Genomic DNA, 21,405 nt, shown 5'->3' on the forward strand with positions numbered 1-21,405 from the left:
TTAAGAGGCATTTGAATGGGCACTTGAAATGCTACAACATTCAGGGCTACGGTCCAAATGCGGGAAAATGGGATTAAAATTAGACTGTGTTTGGTAACGGGCGGCATGGACGCGATGGGCCGAAGGGCCTCTTTCTGTGCTGTAGGACTCTATGACTCTAATATAGTCAAACAAACTCCACCTATTTATATCTACAGTGAAACAATGATTATCAGGCATCACAAGGGGAAGCCCATTACAGGTAACTGAAATTGATGGATAATATTCCGTTCAGTGCCGAAGACCCCAATTGGAAACAGACGAACTGTTGAAAGACGCACATCAAAAATGAAAAACATATCCCAAGTCCCCAGCTTATGCCAAAATACACACGAGACCTTCACTGATATAAGCATTTGACCCAGAGCATAAGTTGAATTCCAAAGATCCAATTTGATTTGTAAATGATTGCAAATGAGAAATAAAAATCTTAAGGACTGCTTTTGTTGTAATTTTCATTTACAGAAAAATGTATTTTATGGTTAAATAACTGCAAAATTACGAAAGTAGGAATTTGTTCAAAATTAAATCACAAAGAATAATTTGAAAGAAAAAATGGCTCAAACTCTTCCCCAAAGCAAATAGCTTACATATTCTCAAGAAAACCGTGTGTTATCAATGTATATTCACACCCTCCAAACAGATCACACCCTGGTGACCTGGAGGAGGTACAAGATGTGATTAAATGAGGCTTCCAAATTGCAGCAAATTGTCAATCTTCTACCTTTCTTCCCACCCTTCTCAACATTTGAAAGTCATATGTGCAGGGTACAAGCTCAAGTTGGAAATTACACAATAAGAGAATAGTCTCAGTAGTGTGTTGAAATCAAAGTGACTTTTAAATGAAGGGCTTTTACACAAGGGCGGCAATGTTTTCATTTTTTTAAATGGAAATTTCATTGCTATAAAGACCGCTGGAAAAAGCAGATTGTGCAGATTGTTTTAATAATCATACCAGAATGTGAAAAATGTTACATTTTCCAACTTGAAACAAAACTGCCATGGATACACAAGGAACTGGAAAACCTTAAATAAATAGCACTCTGTATGTTGGGTTGGACCAAGAAAAAATGAGGTTATATGCAAGTTTGGAAGAGGCTCTGGAACATATTTGTCAATAACTTTGTTTTCAATTTAGTCAATATTTTGTTCGTTTTACATTCTCAGCTGCTCTTGGTTCCTTAAATTTAAGAAATATCGTATCTGAATGAATAGAAGAGAGAAATCAGAGAATGCAATCTCTGATTATGCATCATACAGAGAAAGATAGTGACTACATCGGGCAACATAATGTTTACAATAAGATGGTTTGGATGTCTCCTAGTTCAATTATGCTGCTTTAGTTCCCCAGTAATCCTACAAAATACATTTAGTTGGTTCAGCAACACACTTGAGGTAAATTAATCCGTTTTTAAACAGGATACAATACAAAGGACATGTGCAAAATATTCTTAAAATAAAGAATGTAAATAACTACATAAAATAAACTATTGGACATATCTTAAATAACTAAACCTGAACCAGCTAAACTAAAAAAAGCCTGTAATTATTCATTTACATTGATCTAAATTTATTGCTCACTAAATTAAATGGTGCGTCCACACGATATGGAATGATTCAGTGCACAACGTATGAATGTCAGAGCAGTATCAGACACTTAAGCCTGTCGACCATGTCCTGGCATTCAGTGAGACTGTGACTACACTCTGACCCAACTCCATACACCTGTTGTGTTTCACCCCATAACCTGAACTGCATTTGGTTCTTAAAATTAGATTTAAATTTAACCTGGCATCTATTGCTCTTTCAAAAAGTGTTTTGAGATTTCTGATTCCTCCTCTAAATTATTCCTTGACTTCCTCATCAGCCAAATGTTTTTCACTTATCCTAACGGTTGAGAATCTGAATCACATCACCCTTCAATCTTCTCAGTCCATAACATACAATTCCAATTTCTATCCCTTTCCCAGAATTTAACCCTCAGAATTCAGATATCTCTCCAGTAAATCTGAGTTTACTTGTTCCAAGGTTAACATCTTTTTCCTCATGTGTGATAGTCAGAATGTGTTTCACAGCTGCATCATTGCTTTAAACCCCTGCATTCCACTTCTCATGATGGAAAATCCAGCATCCCATTCACTTTAAAAATAAATTATTGCAATATGCCCAGGACATTTATCATCTCTGTATAGGGGTCTCAGTGACAACCTGGACCTCCACTGCTGCCAGCTTTTCAACATTTTTAATCCACAAATGATGGAACAAAGTATTTTCCAAGTTCATGATCTTACATTTAAAATTAATAAAGACCAGCTCCAAATAGATGTGGACCGCTGACAACAAGCTGCATGGGGTTTGGAATGCTGGCCTCCATTTCATCATTGAAAGCAGTCTATGGTCTTTAAACTTTATAGATGCAGCACGGAAATAGGCCGTTCAGCCCATCGAGTCCGCGCCAACCAGCAATCACCCCGTGCACTAGCACAATCCTACACAGTAAGGACAAATTACAATTTTACAGAAGCCAATTAACCTACAAAACCTGTATGTCTTGAGTGTGGGAGGAAATTGGAGCACCCTGGAGCACGTCACAGGGAGAACGTACAAACTCTGTAAAGAAAGCAGCTGTAGTCGGGATTAAACCCGGGTGTCTGACGCTGTAAGGCAGCAATTCTACCGCTGCGCCGCTGCGCCACCCCAGCCATACACTGTTTGATTGCTGCAACATTTTCTGATGTTTTGGAAGAATGGTCTAACTTAGAGCCTCTGTTGATGATTTCATTGTCGTGGAAAATCCTGCACAATTACCTTCACTTTTTTTTGTTGTTCACTGGAGTATTTTTATGATAGACAATAGACAATAGGTGCAGGAGGAGGCCATTCGGCCCTTCGAGCCAGCACCGCCATTCAATGTGATCATGGCTGATCATTCTCAATCAGTACCCCGTTCCTGCCTTCTCCCCATACCCCCTGACTCCGCTATCCTTAAGAGCTCTATCTAGCTCTCTCTTGAATGCATTAAAAGAATTGGCCTCCACTGCCTTCTGAGGCAGAGAATTCCACAGATTCACAACTCTCTGACTGAAAAAGTTTTTCCTCATATCAGTTCTAAATGGCCTACCCCTTATTCTTAAACTGTGGCCCCTTGTTCTGGACTCCCCCAACATTGGGAACATGTTTCCTGCCTCTAACGTGTCCAACCCCTTAATAATCTTATACATTTCGATAAGATCTCCTCTCATCCTTCTAAATTCCAGTGTATACAAGCCTAGTCGCTCCAGTCTTTCAACATATGACAGTCCCACTATTCCGGGAATTAACCTAGTAAACCTACGCTGCACGCCCTCAATAGCAGTACAAATGAAGTACAAATCCTCATTGTACGCCAAGCATTATGTTTGCGAAAACAATAAAATGATGAAAATGCTCAGTCAGCCAGCATTGACAAAGACAGAAACCTTAACTCTGCAGTATTTACTTTTTAGCATATGCAACAACTGTTCTCTTCATTACTTATCCTTATTTCTGCAATTTACAATCTTTACCAAAGCTAATTAACCTAAAATCCGTACATCTTTGGAGTGTGGGTGAAAACCGGAGCGTCCAGAGATAACCCATGTGGTGACAGGGAGAACGTACAAACTCCGTACTGACAGCACGCTTAGTCAGGATGGAACCCAGGTCTCTGGTGCTGTAAGGCAGCAATTCTACGGTGCGCCACAGTGCTGCCGTGTTCTTAGACAGTCTAATATATTTCACCATAAAAATGTTAATTAGATTCAGCCTGTTGTTTGAAGCACGTAAGACTTAAACATATGTATAAATGAATAACATTTAATTTTGTTGAGAAATATCATACCGAGTAATATTCTTCCAGAATCTGGGTCGTAGAATCTCTCTATCAGATTGACCATAGTTGACTTCCCTCCACCAGATGGACCAACCAGTGCGACCACGTTACCCGGTTCGATTTCAAAAGTCAATTCCTACAAAATGAACGTTTCCATTGTTCACAGAGACATCGTACTGCGCTCTAAAATTATTCCTGCAAGCGCGACAAGAGAAATATCATATTTTAGATGCTCACGCAGTATAACTTTTTGATGCAGAAGAGCCTCACATCTACACAAAATATAATTTAGTTTAGTTCAGTTTAGAGATACAGCCCACCGAGTCCACGCCGACCAGCGATCCCCGTACACTAGCACTATCCCACGCACCAGGGACAATTTACAATTTTTACTGAAGCCAATTAACCTACAAACCTGTACGTCTTTGGGGTGGGAGGAAATGGAGCACTGGAGAAAACTTGCGTGGTCACAAGGAGAACGTACAAACTCCATACCGACAGCACATATAGCCCGGAACGAACTCAGGTCTCTAATGTTGCTAGGCAGCAACGCTACCGCTGCACCATCGTGCCACCCCTAATTAATAATTAGTTAAAAATTCTTCATAAAATGCTGTGTTATTTGGATGCGGTGGGAGAAGTACAGTTACAGAATTGGCAATCATTTCTTTTGCTCAAGCAGTGCAACTGCCTTGCACAAGTTACTCAGGAGTTTTCTAGCAACAGAACTTTAAGATCTGAGTTGAAATGATCAAATAGTCCAATAGTGGTTAGCACCAGAAGTTATTATAAAAACTGCTGGATTGTGGCAAAAACTCAATTGCTTCCTTAATGATTTGAAGTCGGTGTGCCTGCCTGACTGGGTGAGATGTGGTTCCATTCCAACACTGCCAATCTTTGATTCCAATGTCCTGGACCAGAACTGATCTCACCCCAAGAAAATGGTACTGGCGCAATTGAGCACGTGTACGGTGGTGATCATTCGACCATACATGTTTTCCTATAGAAGATAGACACAAAATGCTGGAGTAACTCAGCGGATCAGGCCGCATCTCTGAAGAAAAGGAATAGGTGACATTTTGGGTAGAGACCGTTCATCGGTCTGAAGTTTTAAATACTCCGGCATTTTGTGCTCATCTTCACTGTAAACCAGCATCTGTAGTACCTTCATACATATGTTTTCCTATTGATAATTTCTCCATTTCTGCCTCACTCCATTAAACCAAGTCCAGTAATACAAGATGAAATCATGCAGTTTCCTCGAGATCTGAGTGATTACCTGGTTCCTGAAAGAGGATCAATGGGCAATCTTGAATAGTCTCCTTTAAAAGAGATTGGGAGTTTGAGAATTTTAGGTAAAAAATACTGACCTTCAAAACCCGGGATGCCTGTCTGGTTGGATACGTGAAACTGACGCTCTGGAATTCGAGTCCTGTTTTTTTTGTACACAAAAAATGGCAATGTTTTTATTATTACTCATGGAGAATAAATTAATGCACAATTCCAATATTCAATCATTGTGCATTTTTTGGTGTCAGTTTGTAGAAGCCCGCAAAAAATAAATCTGCCTAAACGTCATTCTCAGATGTAACTTAGAGTACTTTTATTATTGATTCAATGAAATGACAGAGCTCCAGAAGCACTGATTTACAATGAGTGAGCAATTATACTTTAAAAATAGTATAACACATAATGTCTGTGCAGAACTGTGCTGAAGATTAAAATAATCTTCTCTGTCTGCACATGATTCATATCCCTCCATTCCCTGTTTATACACCTACAGTGCCCTACATAATGTTTGGGACAAAGACCCATCATTTATTTATTTGCCTCTGTACTCCACAATTTGAGATTTGTAATAGAAAAAAATCACATGTGGTTAAAGTGCACATTGTCAGATTTTATTAAAGGCCATTTTTATAAATTTTGGTTTCACCATGTAGAAATTACAGCTGTCTTTATACATAGTCCCCCCATTTCAGGGCACCATAATGTTTGGGACACATGGCTTCACAGGTGTTTGTAATTGCTCAGGTGTGTTTAATTGCCTCCTTAATGCAGGTATAAGAGAGCTCTCAGCACCTAGTCTTTATTCCAGTCTTTCCATCACCTTTGGAAACTTTTATTGCAGTTTATCAACATGAGGACCAAAGTTGTGCCAATGAAAGTCAAAGAAGCCATTATGAGACTGAGAAACAAGAATGAAACTGTTAGAGACATCAGCCAAACCTTAGGCTTACCAAAATCAACTGTTTGGAACATCATAAAGAAGAAAGAGAGCACAGGTGAGCTTACTAATCACAAAGGGACTGCAGGCCAAGGAAGACCTCCACAGCTGATGACAGAAAACTTCTCTCTATTATTAAGAAAAATCCCTAAACACCTGTCCGACAGATCAGAAACATTCTTCAGGAGTCAGGTGTGGATTTGTCAATGACCACAGAAGACTTCATGAACAGAAATACAGAGGCTACATTGCAAGATGCAAACCACTGGTTAGCCGCAAAAATAGGATGGCCAGGTTACAGTTTGCCAAGAAGTACTTAAAAGAGCAACCACAGTTCTGGAAAAAGGTCTTGTGGACAGATGAGACGAAGATTAACTTATATCAGAGTGATGACAAAAGCAAAGTATGGAGCAGAGAAGGAACTGCCCAAGATCCAAAGCATACCACCTCATCTGTGAAACATAGTGGTGGGGGTATTATGGCCTGGGTATTTATGACTACTGAAGGTATTGGCTCATTTATCTTCATTGATGATACAACTACTGATGGTAGTAGCACAATGAATTCTGAAGTGTATAGATGCATCCTATCTTCTCAAATTCAAAAAAAATGCCTCAAAACTCATCGGCCGGCAGTTTATTCTACTGCAAGACAATGATCCCAAACATACTGCTGAAGTAACAAAGGAGTTTTTCAAAGCCACAAAATGGTCAATTCTTGAATGGCCAAGTCAACCACCCGATCTGAACCCAATTGAGCACGTCTTTTATATGCTGAAGAGAAAACTGAAGGGGACTAGCCCCCAAAACAAGCATAAGCTAAAGATGGCTGCAATACAGGCCTGGCAGAGCATCACCAGAGAAGACACCCAGCAACTGGTGATGTCCATGAATCGCAGACTTCAAGCAGTCATTGCAGTACAGAGGCAAATAAATAAATGGGTCTTTGTCCCAAACATTATGGAGGGCACTGTACCTTTAAAAGACTTTTAAATGCCTCTCTTGCAAATGGTTCTTGCAAACTGGAATAGTTTGGAAGTCCGCAATCTACTGATTCATTTTTATTTCCAGTCTTTTTACTATATTTTGAAGGGATACATTGGCAGGGTGATAAAGTACAGGAACAACATTAACCCATGTTACATTTTGCTTTGGTCACAGATTAATCTGTATCACAGACGGCTGTGGTGACCAAGGCATGGTGTATTTTTAAGGCAAAGATTGACTGGGTCTTGATTAGGAATGGTATCAAAGGTTTCGGAAAGAAGGCAGGACAATGGAATTACGAGGGAGAAGTAGATCGGCCACGATTGAAAGGCAGAGTAGACTCGGTGGGCTGAATGGCCTAATTCTGCTCCTGTATGGTCTTCTAAGACAGATAGGTCTTAAGACTTCTTCCATACTGCTTCTACAAGACATAATATGGTCTTATTAACTGGTCGAAAACAGTGATTTACAGATGAAACATTTTTCTCAGCAAAATAAGTATTTTTTGAACAATTAAATCTACAAAAGAGCCACTCGGCTAACTTGATTAGAAAATTAAAAATCCACTTACGGCCTTCCAAAGAATCAAAGCAATATCCACCCACACAGGGGATTTTTGGCTTACGATCCAACAGTTCAAAGATACGAATAGAGGCACCAACAGCTTGCATGAAGTCACCATAGAGAGATGCCAACATTCCAAATGCCATAGCAACATTCATCGAATAAACCATAAAAGCTAATACAAAAGCAGAAAGCATGCAAAATTAAAAGAGATTAGTTATGGAAATGATCTTTTGAATGCAAAGCCACCCTACATTTTTTATTTCTTTTAGTACCATATTGAACATTTTACTTAATTTGTGGAGCATTATTAGACATTACACACGGACAGAAATATTTCCTTATTTTGAGCAAGGTAAGAACTGGAGCTCACAAATCAACATTAGGAAATGAGGTCATCACTAAATAGTACATTACAAGTTTTCAAACAGATATTCAAACTGAGAGAAAAAAAACCTTCGAATTAAAACTGGAAAAGGACCAAAAAAAAGATTTAAAACTTTTCCCAAATCTGTTTCATGTCTGTCAACACTAAAAAATCCTGCACATCTTCAGCAACCAGCAATGTAGCTGTCATATTCTGAATTTAACCAAAACTCCAAAAAGTATATAATATAATGATCAGAAGCTGAAGTTCGTTATCGTGCCTGCACCCTGCAAGTTCCATCTGTGAACGAGGAACCAGCAGGAATCAACTTCAACCCCCGACTTCTTTATTCACTTTTACTGTTCCACCATTGATGAGCGAAAAAGCCATTTATCTTTCGTAACTCTGATTATGGGTCGGTAAGAGTGAAGCCAATGAGAATCTCCACTGGTTGGAATCACATCTTACCCAAAGAAAGAGAGTTGTGATTGCCCAAAGGTTAATCACGTCAACCCATGGCTCTCAGGGTACTTCGAGTCAGTAACCTACCCAACCTTCTTCAACTACTTCCTCAATTACTTTTCTTCTAGAATTCAGATAAAGTCCACTGTGAATGGCAGGGCCAATTGTTCCATTTCCATATTGCAACAGCGATGTGCAAGGTTTGACAAGCCATAGAAGAATCCGAGTAAAGCCAAGTTTTGCAGTGATAGAACATTTTGTTATTCCCATTATGAGCTATTTTATTCCTTGGCAAATAGACCGAAGGTAAAAATATGAACATGTCAATTGTTGCAATTGCTCCACACTATATAAAACTCTGCTGACATGGGACATAGAATGCTGCCTTGGACAGAATGATTAATAAAATGTGCAGTTTTCCCCCCAAAGACATTGACATATTTGAACAATCAGTGGATAATTATGAAATTTAACATTTATAGCTTCAAGATTTATCTGTCTGCTTTGAGGTTTAAGTTTAATTAAAATCACTCATCCTTAATCTTCATTATCCAAAGCCTGTGGCTAATACCATAATGCACAAGAGTGTGTTTAGTTTGAAAGGTTTTCAATACTTGTACAAGATCATGAAGAAAGCCATTAATTCTGATATAATCATACACCAAAAAAATCATTTTTTAATTCTTATCTAACATGTTTTAAAGTCATGACCAAATTTAGAACAACTGTTGACTTGCAAAAGAATATACATACATTTTCAGAAAGTGTTGAACTTCACGTTTCTTGACTGTTTAATAACAATCTAATTGAGGGGGAAATTTTAACAAAAACGATATGGCAAACAAATCCTTATTTTCTGCGCCTGTTACCACCAATTTTTGTTAATGATCAATGTAATCCAAAATATTTCCACTTTATTTATAAATCTATTAAGACGGATCATCATAAATAAAAGCAACAGCCCACACAATTCTATTAAAGCACAAATCAGAACCTGAATACAGCCGTACAACGCTGAACAATGGCTATTTTTTCCACAAGTGTTAAACACAAAAACTAAAGATTACTCATTAAAATATTTATTAAATACTGCAAGTCTATAATTTATAGATATGATCCAATTAATGATATCATAATATCTCAACGTAAGAATCTATTGTTATCCAAAATGCTCCAATCACCCGTCAATGGATTTTTTAGTCTTGCAGTGTGAAAACGAGCCCTTCTGTCCAACTTGTGCAGGCCAACCGAAATACCCCATATAAAACCATTCCCATTTGCCAGTGTTTGGCCCAAATCCATTAACCTTTCCTATCCATGTACCTGTACACCAAATGTCTTTAAATAAATAAGCTCCTGGGTTTGAATAGGGACCTCTGAATCTTCAGTCATGCGCTCTACAATTGAGTTATATTCCCAGAGTTCAATGTAACACGTTTACAACAAAGCCTTCACTGCGATCATCACAACCCTCTGATCATCATGAGATCTGGAGGGCTTCCATGTTCGAGGCAGTAGTGGTGAAGGAGGAGATGGAGGGGAAAGAGAGTGGGGTTGAGGAGAAATGATGGTAGTATGTGCTGTTTTACAAGTTTACATTGAAGGGAAAGGGTGGGGAAGTAATTGCTGTTTTACAAGTTTATATCGTCAGTTTTCATTACATTCATGGACAATGAATTTGATAATTCAATGGTTGAAAAGTTAGGATAGAATGTATATCTTGTGTGTCAGAATCGAATTACAGCAGTGCATCGTTGTACAGTTACTTAGTGACCTCTCTAAACTGATTCATCTGAAGTCTGCAGATTTTAAAAAAATTCTCTGCAGGCAAAGCTAAGAGGGATCGACTAATTTTGAATACTCGTTAAATTCTGGAAAGTGAAGGAATGTATTGTGGGAAAGCTTTCTTGATATCATTACAGCGGTGCCTTCATTATCACCTTTCGTATTCCACATTGAAATTAGACAAATGATACAGCAACAGTTGAGGTACAAGAATGAAAATACATTTGAAATAAAATTAATTTATTTCACACAGACAGCATAATGAAATGTAATCCTGTGGAAGGGTTTAGAGAGATAAGTTTTGATGGATAAAGGGGATGTTAATATTGAGGAGCGGTATATGGTTGGGCAGCCCACAGTAAACACCATTATAATACATCACTCTCTAATTGACACAGATTTTTATAAATCACCCATAAATATATCATTTACATGAAGCTATTCTGCGATTATAAATATGGTTTAGAGTGTCTCCCGCAATTTTTTTCCTGAGATATCATCTTTAATGGCAATATCAATTAAAATGTACAGAGTTGGTGCAGGTAAGTGCTGGTGAGGTAACAAATCATCCATCTTATTACAAGGGGTGGCACAGTGGCGCAGCAGTATAGTTGCTGCCTTATAGCGCCAGAGACTCCAATTCAATCCTGACTACGGGTGCTGTCTGTACGGAGTTTGTTCGTTTTCCCCATGACCGCTGGGATTGTACTGGTGTAAGGGGAGATTGAAGGCCGCCGCGGACTCGGTGGGCTGAAGAGCCTGTTTACGCACTGTAACTCGTCTGATGTCTAAAAATTCTTGAATGGTGGAGCCTTGGATCAAAGATTTTCTATTTATTTTCTTGTGTAAAATACATCAAAACAAATACACATCTTGATCCCACTGAAGCTTAGATCAAAATTCCAAAAGCCAATCTAAATTTCTAGCTAAGATTGCAAAGGGACAGAAATCTGTTGAGTGACTTATTGCGGAACCAATCAGATACAGGTACACTCTGTAGAATGACCTATATTCTTTGTTGGGAGTGGTTTCAATCACTTACATGCCAAAGTACCAAAGGAAATCCCAGTTTTCCCATGTCTTCCATCATACACGAGCTTCGAACCGTACCACAACACAAGCACAATAGCACCCTGCAAATATTAAAATAATCCTTGTTATAGCCTAACGGGATGTTACATCGATTGAAGATATTCAAACTCAAGGCATTCTTCTTGTCCTACATTTAAATAGTTACCAATTGTATGCATTTTTTTTAGAATTCCAAAATCTTGTTTTGATTGTGGTTTAATTGTGGACATTTCTAGCAGCTATTAAAGTTAAAAACAATATCTATTAAGATTATACAAAAACGTATAGAAATTTACTACCTGTTAGCACAATTGGAGAAAACCTGCTCACCGACTTTTATTTTAAAAGAAGGGTACGTTAAAAGAGCAACAAAGCGCAAAACCTCAAAAGATGAGCGCAAGTGGGCTTCAAAACCTGAACTGGCAATGGGAGTGATGTGGAGGCAGATCCTCAGCCTGAAGACCAGAGTGTACTTGGCACAATTACACCATTCCATTATGATTTGCATCACTCACTAGTGAAGAATGGCTGATGGTGTGTTCAATAACACATTGATCAAGACCGATAAATCATACCAACTGTACAATAGCCCGATTTTTAAAATCGAGAAAATGGAAAATTATTCGATTGTACACCTTGGGTGAACCTCAATAATTACTTTGTAGATATCATGAGGATTAGGAATCAGCTCAAGAGAACCTCAGTTCAACTGAAATTGGGATGTCACCTATATTAGGTATTATTAAGATCAAGGATTTATTTTTTGACGTATAACAGTATAGGTGCACACATCTGTCAGCAACATGGAAATTTGCTGAATATTTTGGGAATAAAGTTTAAAAAGGGCCTTCATCATTTTTGTTATGAATTGCTGAATATTGTATTAACTTAAATTTTCAGAAACATTGTCCCCCTCCCTCCCCCCAGCCCACCCCTGCAAAATCACCCTAGTTTACGATTATCACACCATAACCACATTCACTTCCATTTAATGGCTCCACATCAATTTATGCCCAATGCAATCCTTCTCCCACTCTGCACTTGGAAATATATTTCCATTCCCTTGTCACTCAAATATATTTCCTCCTGCTCAGTTTTTCGACTCTCTAATAATTATGTACACTTACTCTAGGCTCTCTCAGAAACAGTGAGCAAGAACTCATCTGAGCAGGGGTCACAAAACCGACCCGAAACGCACCTAGTCTATTTCTCCAGAGACGCTGCCTGACCCGCAGAGTTACTCCGGCACTTTGTGTCTATCTTCAATATAGCAAGTTCTATAGAACTAGAATGAATGCCAGTACTTTGTTTTCACTGTATATACACCGATCAGCCAAAACATTATGACCTGATGAGCCAAAACATTATGACCACCTGCCTAATATGCTGTTGGTCCTCCGTGTGCAGGCCCATATGCAGCAGGGTGCGATGCACTGTGTATTGTGACATATTCCTCCTGTGACCACCATTAAAATGTTCTGTGACTTGTGCCACAGTAGACCTTCTGTTGGTTCGGACCAGACGGATAGTTTTTGTTGCCCTCGCGCATCGATGAGCCTTGGGCGCCGAACACCCTGTCGCTGGTTTGTCCCTCCTCAGACTACTGTCGGTAGGTACTCACCATTGCCGATCGGGAGCACCCCACAAGCTTTGCCGTCTCTGACCCAGTCGTTCGGCCATAACAATTTAGGCCTTGTCAAAGTCGCTCAGGTCTTTGCTCCTCCCCATTTTTCCTGCATCCAACACATCAACTTCAAGAAAATCCAAAAAAATCCAAAATAGCTTTATTTGTTATTCGTACAGAACGAGATTACTTAGCCAGCAGTACAAAAAACACAAGACACAACCCCAACACAAACATCCATCAGTGACTCCAAACACCCCCTCACTGTGATGGAGGCCAAAAACTTCCCCTCTCTCTTCCCCCATGCCCCTCCCACGTACAAACAACTCGACCCCTACCGAGGCGATCGACCCGCACAGCCCCCGCAAGGAGATGGAAAGTCCACGCGGTCGAGCCGCACCGGGCGCTGAAAAGTCCCGCGGCCGAGCCGCGCCGGGCGCTGTTCAGTCCCGTGGCCGCGCCGCACTGGGCGATGGAAGGCCCCGTTGCCGAGCCGCACCGGGCACTGTTCAGTCCCGCGGCCGAGCCGCGCCGGGCGATGGAAGGCCCCGCGGCCGCACCGGGCGCTGTTCAGTCCCGTGGCCGAGCCGCACCGGGCGATGGAAGGCTCCGCGGCCGAGCCGCACCGGGCACTGTTCAGTCCCGCGGCCGAGCCGCGCTGGGCGATGGAAGGCCCTGCGGCCGAGCCGCACCGGGCAATGGAAGGCCCGCGGCCGAGCCGGGCGATGGAAGGCCCTGCGGCCGAGCCGCACTGGGCGATGGAAGGCCCCGCGGCCAAGCCTCGCCCCGAGGAAGAGACCTAAAAAAAGAAAGATTCCCACCCCCACATACACCCCCCCCCACACATACACAACCAAAACAAAACACCCCAACACCAACACACAAACAAAAAAAGGACAAAGGACAAACAGACTGCCAGCGAGCCGCAGCCGTTAGGCGCCGCCACACGTGACTGACTGTTCACTTGCTGCCTAATATATCCCACCCCATGTCAGGTGCCATGGTAACAAGATAATCAATGTTATTCCCTTCGCCTGTCAGTGGTCATAATGTTTTGGCTGATCGGTGTATATATGGCGGCGCTGCCATAGCAGCTGCGGCTTACCTGCGGTCCATTTGTCTTTGTGTTTTTGTTGTTTTTTTTGTCTTAATTGTAGTTGTGATGTCGTGTTTTTGTGTTTGTGTACTATGTGTGTATGTGGGGGGGAGGGGGGGGGACTGTAAAATTGTAAATATGTGTCCCTTCTGAACGGAGACCCGACCTTTGTTTTCTGGGTGTTGTCTCCGTTCCTGCTGCAGCCTACCATCAGCCCAACTCCTGGAGCTGGCGGCCTCCAGGGCTCCGGTTCACAGAGTCCGCAGACCGGACTAACCATCAGCGGAGCCGGCCGTCCTCGGAGGCTGCGGGAGCGGCTGCGACTCGCCATAGGCTCGGGCCGCGTTGATGCCGACATCGAGAGCTTCGGCAGCGGATCGCGGGGTTTGGGTCGCGGACATTTCACCGTCCGGCGTGGCCTAAAATAGGCCGCGGGATTTTTCTCTGCTGGGCGGGGGCTTCAATGTCGGGAGCCACGACCGTCCCGACCGTCCCGACGTGCAGCAACAGCAGCAGCGTGTTCGCCCGCCCCGGATCGGACTTATCATCGGCGGAGCCGGCCGTCTTCGGAGGCTGCGGGAGCGGCTGCGACTCGCCTTAGGCTCGGGCCGCTGCGGACCATCTGGCGCGGCCTGCAACCACAACAGCCTGACTGCGGGAGAAGACAGCAGGAGAAGGGAAAGACATTGTGGCCTTCCATCACAGTGAGGAGAGGACTGGAGGAGACTAACTGTGATGGATGTTTCTTTGATGGATGTTTCTTTTTTTGTGTGTTTTTGGGGTTGTGTAATTTTAATGCCTATTTAGTGCTTTTGTTGTTGGACTGTGGGTGACTGAATTTCGTCCAATTTGGATGACAAATAAAGCTATCTTGAATCTCGAATCTTGAATCTATATATATATTGTAGCGCGTCGATAAAGGCCCGAAATAAATGCAAGGAGCCAGGTATTTCGGGAACGTTATATTTTATTGTACCTCGGTTATCAGACGGGTCGAGTCTGCCGGAATGGCATCGCGCCCAAAACCTTGTCCTTATATACCTGGTACCGGACCGCCTCCCTGGACTGGTCCATTCCCGTGCCGAGGGGTCGGTAGAAGTATGGCCCGACCCTTGGGAGCCGCCACAGTACCCCCCCCAGAACCGGAGGCACGAAACGCACTGGTGGTCGCACAACCCGACCGGACCGCGTACGGTAATCGGTCGACAGAGGGGCCGGCGGAGGCACAGTTGGAGGGACAGGTGGTGGGACCCGCAAAGGGGGGCGACCTCGTGGCCGAGGCTGGGCAACCGGCCGGCCCCCCATGTCCAAGACAAAGGTTGTCTGTCCGTGTTCCAGCACCCGGTACGGGCCCTCATACGGCCTCTGGAGTGGCGTCCGGTGGGCGTCACGGCGCAGGAACACAAAGGCGCAGTCCCGGAGGGCCGATGGCACGTAAGGGCGGAATGTCCCATGGCGGGACGTCGGCACGGGTGCGAGCTTGCCAACTCGCTCTCGGAGGCGCTGTAGGGTGGATGAGGGCGGTTCCTCTCGCCCCGGCAACGAGGGCACGAACTCCCCGGGCACCGTGAGCGGGGACCCGTAGACGAGCTCCGCTGAGGATGAAGCCAGGTCTTCCTTGGAGGCAGTCCGGATGCCCAGCAAGACCCATGGTAGCTCGTCCATCCAGTCGGGGCCGGCGAGTCGCGCCTTCGGCGCTGCCTTCAGCTGCCGGTGGAACCTCTCCACCAGGCCGTTTGCCTGCGGGTGATATGCCGTGGTGAGGTGCAGCCGCACGCCCAACAGGTGGGCCATGGCCGACCACAGCTCGGAGGTGAACTGTGGCCCCGGTCCGATGAGACCGGCACCCCAAAGCGAGCAATCCAGTGCGCGGCCAACGTACGAGCGCATGTGGCTGTAGATGTATCGGCCAGTGGTATGGCCTCCGGCCACCGCGTGAAGCGGTCCACCACCGTGAGGAGGTGGGTGATGCCCCGGGACGGCGGGAGCGGGCCCACAATGTCCACGTGCAGGTGGTCGAAACGGCGGCAGGGTAGACCGATCCCTTGGAGTGGCGCCCGGACGTGGCGTTGAATTTTTGCCGTCTGGCACGGAATGCAGGTGCGGGCCCAGTGGCCAACCTGCTTGCGCAGACCATGCCACATGAACCGCGCAGCTACCAATGCGATCGTTGCCCGGATGGATGGGTGAGCCAGCCCGTGGACCACGTCGAACACCCTCCTTCGCCACACGGCCGTGACGATGGGGAGCGGCTGACCTGCCGACACATCGCATAGGATCGTCGTTGCTCCGGGGCCGAGGGGAACATCCTCAAGGCGGAGGCCAGAGATGGCAGTCCGGTAGGCGGGCATCTCCCCGTCCGTTAGTTGGGCCTCCGCCAGGGCAGAATAATCAATGCCGGGTGCCACTTCTAACACGGCATTGATGGCGGGGCGAGACAATGCGTCGGCCACCCGGTTTTCCTTCCCCTCAATGAAGCGGATGGAGGTGGTGAATTCCGAAATGTAGGCCAACTGGCGCTGCTGTCGGGCAGACCATGGGTCGGAGACCTTTGCCAGGGCGAAAGTGAGCGGCTTGTGGTCCGTGTAAGCGGTGAACGGGCAGCTCTCCAGAAAATAGCGGAAGTGACGAACGGCACCAACCGCCAACTCTGAGGCGTCCACCGTAAGGGCTGTCGGGGCATCCTCCCGTGGGTGAACCAGCAGCACAGCCCGAGCCAGGGCCTCCTTCGCGCCGTCAAAGGCTGTTACCGCCTCGTCGGTCCACACGACGTTCTTACGCTTGCCCGCCAGCAGCTCGTATAGCGGCCTCATGATGTGGGCCACGGATGGCAGGAACCGGTGATAAAAGGCCACCATGCCGACGAACTCCGGCAGGCCACGCACCGAGGACGGACGGGGAAACCGGCGGATGGCGTCTACTTTGTCCGGCAGGGGAACCGCGCCTTGCGAGGACACACGGTGGCCGAGAAAGTCGATTGTGGCCACGCCAAAGCGGCACTTGGCGAGGTTTATAGCCAACCCGTGCTCGCTGAGCCGCTGGAAAAGCTGCCGGAGGTGGGCACAGTGCTCCTGCCGCGAGCGGCTGGCTACCAACATGTCGTCAAGGTAGACAAACAGGAAATCCAGCCCGCGACACACGCCATTCATTAACCGCTGAAATGACTGCGCGGCGTTCTTGAGGCTGAAAGGCATCCGTACGAACTCGTAGAGTCCGAACGGCGTGATGATTGCCGTCTTGGGTACACCCTCCGGGTGGACCGGGATCTGGTTGTAACCTCGCACCAGATCCACCTTCGAAAATATCGTGGCCCCAGCCAAATGGGCGTTGAAGTCCTGGATGTGGGGCACTGGGTATCGGTCCTCGGCGGTAGCGACGTTCAGCCGCCGATAATCCCCGCAAGGCCTCCAGCCCCCGTTTGCCTTGGGGACCATGTGGAATGGGGATGCCCATGGGCTGTTGGAAGGGCGGACGATCCCCAAGGACTCCATCGTGCGGAACTCCTGTCGTGCCAGGCGTAGCTTCTCAGGCGGCAGTCGGCGTGCTCGTGCGTGGAGGGGTGGGCCGGTAGTCGTTATATAATGGAACACCCCATGCTTGGGGGTCGACGACCGGAATTGCGGGGCCATAATATCGGGAAACTCCGCCAGAACCTGAGAGGAATGGGAGTCCACGGACGACAGCGGGCGTATAATGGGCTCATTCAGCCGCAGCGCAATGAGCTCCATCGTGGCGGAGTGGACCAAGCGCTGCTGCCTGACGTCCACGAGGAGAGAATGAGCCCGCAGAAAGTCAGCCCCGAGCAACGGCTGGGAGACGTCGGCAATCGTGAACTGCCACGTGAAATGACTGGCGCCGAAAACGATGTGGACCGTGCGGACGCCATATGTCTGAATAATGCTCCCGTTTGCCGCGGTGAGGATTGGCCCCCGCTTCCCAGAACGAATGTCCAGCGGCGAAGGGGGCACGACGCTCAGCTCCGCCCCGGTATCCACGAGGAAGCGGCCCCCGGAGCGCCTATCCCTGGCGAAGAGGCGGTGAATCTGGCCGGCCACCGCGGGGACTATTGGCAGCCGGCCCCGGCGTTTCCCGGAAACGTGCACGGCTGGCGGCATTGTCGGGCTGCCGCACCCCAGCGCTGGTGGTAATAACACCAGTACCTCCTGCTGGTGCTGGCTGGAGCCTGCTGGTGTGGGACTGCAGGTGCACGACCCGCAATGGCCACCGGGGGCGATCTCGCAGGCCTCCGGGACGTAGCTGTCACTCCTTCCACAGCTCCCCCGCCCGACCGGAGAAAATCGGGCGCTTGTCGAGTGACGTTTAGCACACTGACGTCATCACGGCGCGCCGCCCACAGCGCGTCCGCGCGCCTGCCGAGGGCCCAGGTGTCATCAAAGGAGGCGTCGGTAAGCTGCAGGCGAATGTCGGCCGGCAGCAGGTGCAGGTACGTGTACTCAAACATCAGGCATGGTCTGTGCCCGTCGAGTAACGCGACCATCTCCTTCAGGAGGCTAGATGGGCGCCGGTCACCGAGGCCTGGCATGTGGAGGAGCCTTTCGGCCCGCTCCATTCAGGTTAGCCCGTAGGTTTGGAGCAGCAGCTCCTTAAGGGCTTCATATTTATCGTTGGCCGGGGGGTCCTGGAGGAACTCCGTTACCTCTTCGGCCGTGTCCTGGTCAAGGGCTCCCACCAGGTGGAAAAAACGGGTGTTATCAGTTGTTATGCCCTGCAGCTGGAACTGGGCCTCCGCTTGGTAAAACCAAACGCGAGCCCGGGTGGTCCAGAAGGTCGGGAGCTTGATTCCTACCGCGTCGACAGCTGGGGCCTGGTCGGCCTGCGAGCCGGACGGGCGGTCGGCTTTTGCTCTTGTGCCCATCCTAATATGAATGGACCGTCGAGGTCACCAATGTAGCGCGTCGATAAAGGCCCGAAATAAAGGCAAGGAGCCAGGTATTTCGGGAACGTTATATTTTATTGTACCTCGGTTATCAGACGGGTCGAGTCTGCCGGAATGGCTTCGCGCCCAAAACCTTGTCCTTATATACCTGGTACCGGATCGCCTCCCTGGACTGGTCCATTCCCGTGCCGAGGGGTCGGTAGAAGTATGGCCCGACCCTTGGGAGCCGCCACAATATATATATATATAGAGAGCCATAAAGGTCACAGCACAAGGATCTGTTGGTCTTTTCCTTATCGAAATTCCTGTGATGTACATTATACTCACAGCATTGCCTTGTCTACTCTAATTTAAATTCATTTAAGGTCTCTTTTCCCTGTCTGGATTACATGAGATTTTAGGAAAGGTTCTTGCCCACCAGGCTAGCTGGTTTATATTTACATGAATTAGTTCTCGTTCCTTTTTTACAAATATGGGCTGCGTTTCAAGATCGCAAAGTCCTCTGGCTTTTCTCATTTTGCCTTGCAATTGTTCAAGCAGACACTCCACTGTGGTGTTCTCCTTCCATTAGTTGACCAGGTGTGCAATACATCTAGCGGGTGACTTACACTACTGCCAATGGCGCATTTTGTCTTTCCAGCGAAAAATGCAGTGAACTACGTACTCATTTTCTGTGCCATTACAATCTGCCTCACTGGAAACCCTCAGACTATATTTAATCGGACTTTATCATGCAATACACACTATTCCCTTTCTCATGTATCTGTACACTGTGGATGCCTTCATTATGTAATGTGGACATGCAATTATGTATAGTCTCACCGCTGACTGGCTAGCATACAACAAAAGCTTTACATTGTACGTCGGTCGGTACACTTGACAATAAACTAAACCAAAGGGAAACTTATATTACAACTTAATATTGTTGTACTGTAACAATGTATTGTAGCTGACGAAGACAAAAAGTAGATTTACATCTGCGTCTACGTTATAAAAGATTAGATGCATTATCAATGCATTATTACCTTCAAATGATGTAATGGTGTAATTGTACCATCTTATGGTCAGCTGTGAACTATTGCTAACCCCCAGAGCAACATACCACTGCTCAACAAAGAATCGTGTTAAAGACAACAGTTTGAAAATGATTACAACCAGTTTTCAAATATCATTCCACATGTGCTCAATTATTATCCCAGACTAAGTCCTTAATATTCCTGCGACACTCCTCTCCCCCCCACCATCAGTTTTGTTGCTTTACAAATGACCTTCTCCCAGTATCTGTGCTACCTGTCTTAGCTCCTTTTACAGTCTATACTTCAAGCTGCATGTAAAGCATAATAAGCAGGCAAACAGCAGCACATAAATTTATGAGAATTCAGCCGATACTACGATAACTCTCTAAACTTTGAGTTGTCACAGAACTCAGATCAACATATTTCGTGAACTGAGCCTCTTTGGCTTCTGAAAATTGCTGCAGATTATACATCTAACTCAAAACATTCTGAAACATTTAAAAAAAAGAGTTCATCATAAAGAAACATCCGTGAATCTGACCGTTTCATTTTTGTTTAAAGCTAGAGCATGGAAACAGGCCCTTTGGCCCATCGAGCCTACACCAACCATCAAACACCCTTTCACACTGGTTCTACATTATCCCACTTTCTCATCGACCCCTCAAACACACTAGGGGCAATTTACAGAGGCCAAATAATGTACAAACCCACACGTCTTTGGGATGTGGGAGGAAACCGGAGCACCTGGAGGAAACCCATGCTGTCACAGACTTCACACAGACAGAGCCCAAGGTCAGAATTGACTTAAAGTCCCTGGCGCTGTGAGACAACAGCTCTACCAGCTGCACCATGGTAATTGATAGTGGCAAACATACAATGGGAGTGGAGATCCAACAAAGGAATAGAATAATATTGTAGTAGATGAAATAACAATGGAAAGAAAATGGAAATGAGGTACAAAAACCTTTTAAAGTGTTTGTCTGCAAGAAAGTGTTTAGTTGCATTGTTAAAAAATTAATAATACTTGTGTTTCTAAATTCCACTTAAATCTATGTCAGAATTTATATATTGACAAAGTTGAATTTGTAGAAATAGAAATGACTATTCTAAGTCTACCAATGCGGAAAAATAAAAGACAAAAATAAAAAGACACAAAAATTTGCCGAAAGCCTTTACATACTCCACAATATTTCTTCTTCACATCATATCCCACCCTCCCATGAGTAAAGGGATTTTGATAAAATCAGCAGGGATACCAAATGTTTTTTTTCCTTTTCATCCCACACTAGAACAAACCTATCGCTCTACTGCATCATTGGTGCATGTCAGCTAATTCAGCAGTGACCAGGGATCGAACTTGTGCTCTTCCTGGTCTGCAATAGCTCAGCAGCACACTCTACTTTTATTCGTCAAGCCGTGAA

General features: G+C 45.3%; 1 protein-coding gene across 3 annotated transcripts in view; it reads right to left on the reverse strand.

The window, feature by feature from the left end:
* The window catches only part of LOC144605895 (uncharacterized), a 116,110-nt gene that overhangs the window by 57,592 nt on the left and 37,113 nt on the right, over positions 1–21,405 (reverse strand). For all 3 annotated transcript variants that reach the window (XM_078421546.1, XM_078421547.1, XM_078421545.1), the window contains exons 12-15: positions 11,323–11,413; positions 7,674–7,841; positions 5,260–5,321; positions 3,899–4,025 (exon numbers count right to left, since the gene is read on the reverse strand). In XM_078421546.1, the coding sequence (XP_078277672.1) occupies positions 3,899–4,025; positions 5,260–5,321; positions 7,674–7,841; positions 11,323–11,413 (448 nt within the window). The remainder of the gene's footprint in view (positions 1–3,898; positions 4,026–5,259; positions 5,322–7,673; positions 7,842–11,322; positions 11,414–21,405) is intronic.

The sequence above is a fragment of the Rhinoraja longicauda genome, chromosome 25 (assembly GCF_053455715.1).
Source record: "Rhinoraja longicauda isolate Sanriku21f chromosome 25, sRhiLon1.1, whole genome shotgun sequence".
NCBI lineage: Eukaryota > Metazoa > Chordata > Chondrichthyes > Rajiformes > Arhynchobatidae > Rhinoraja > Rhinoraja longicauda.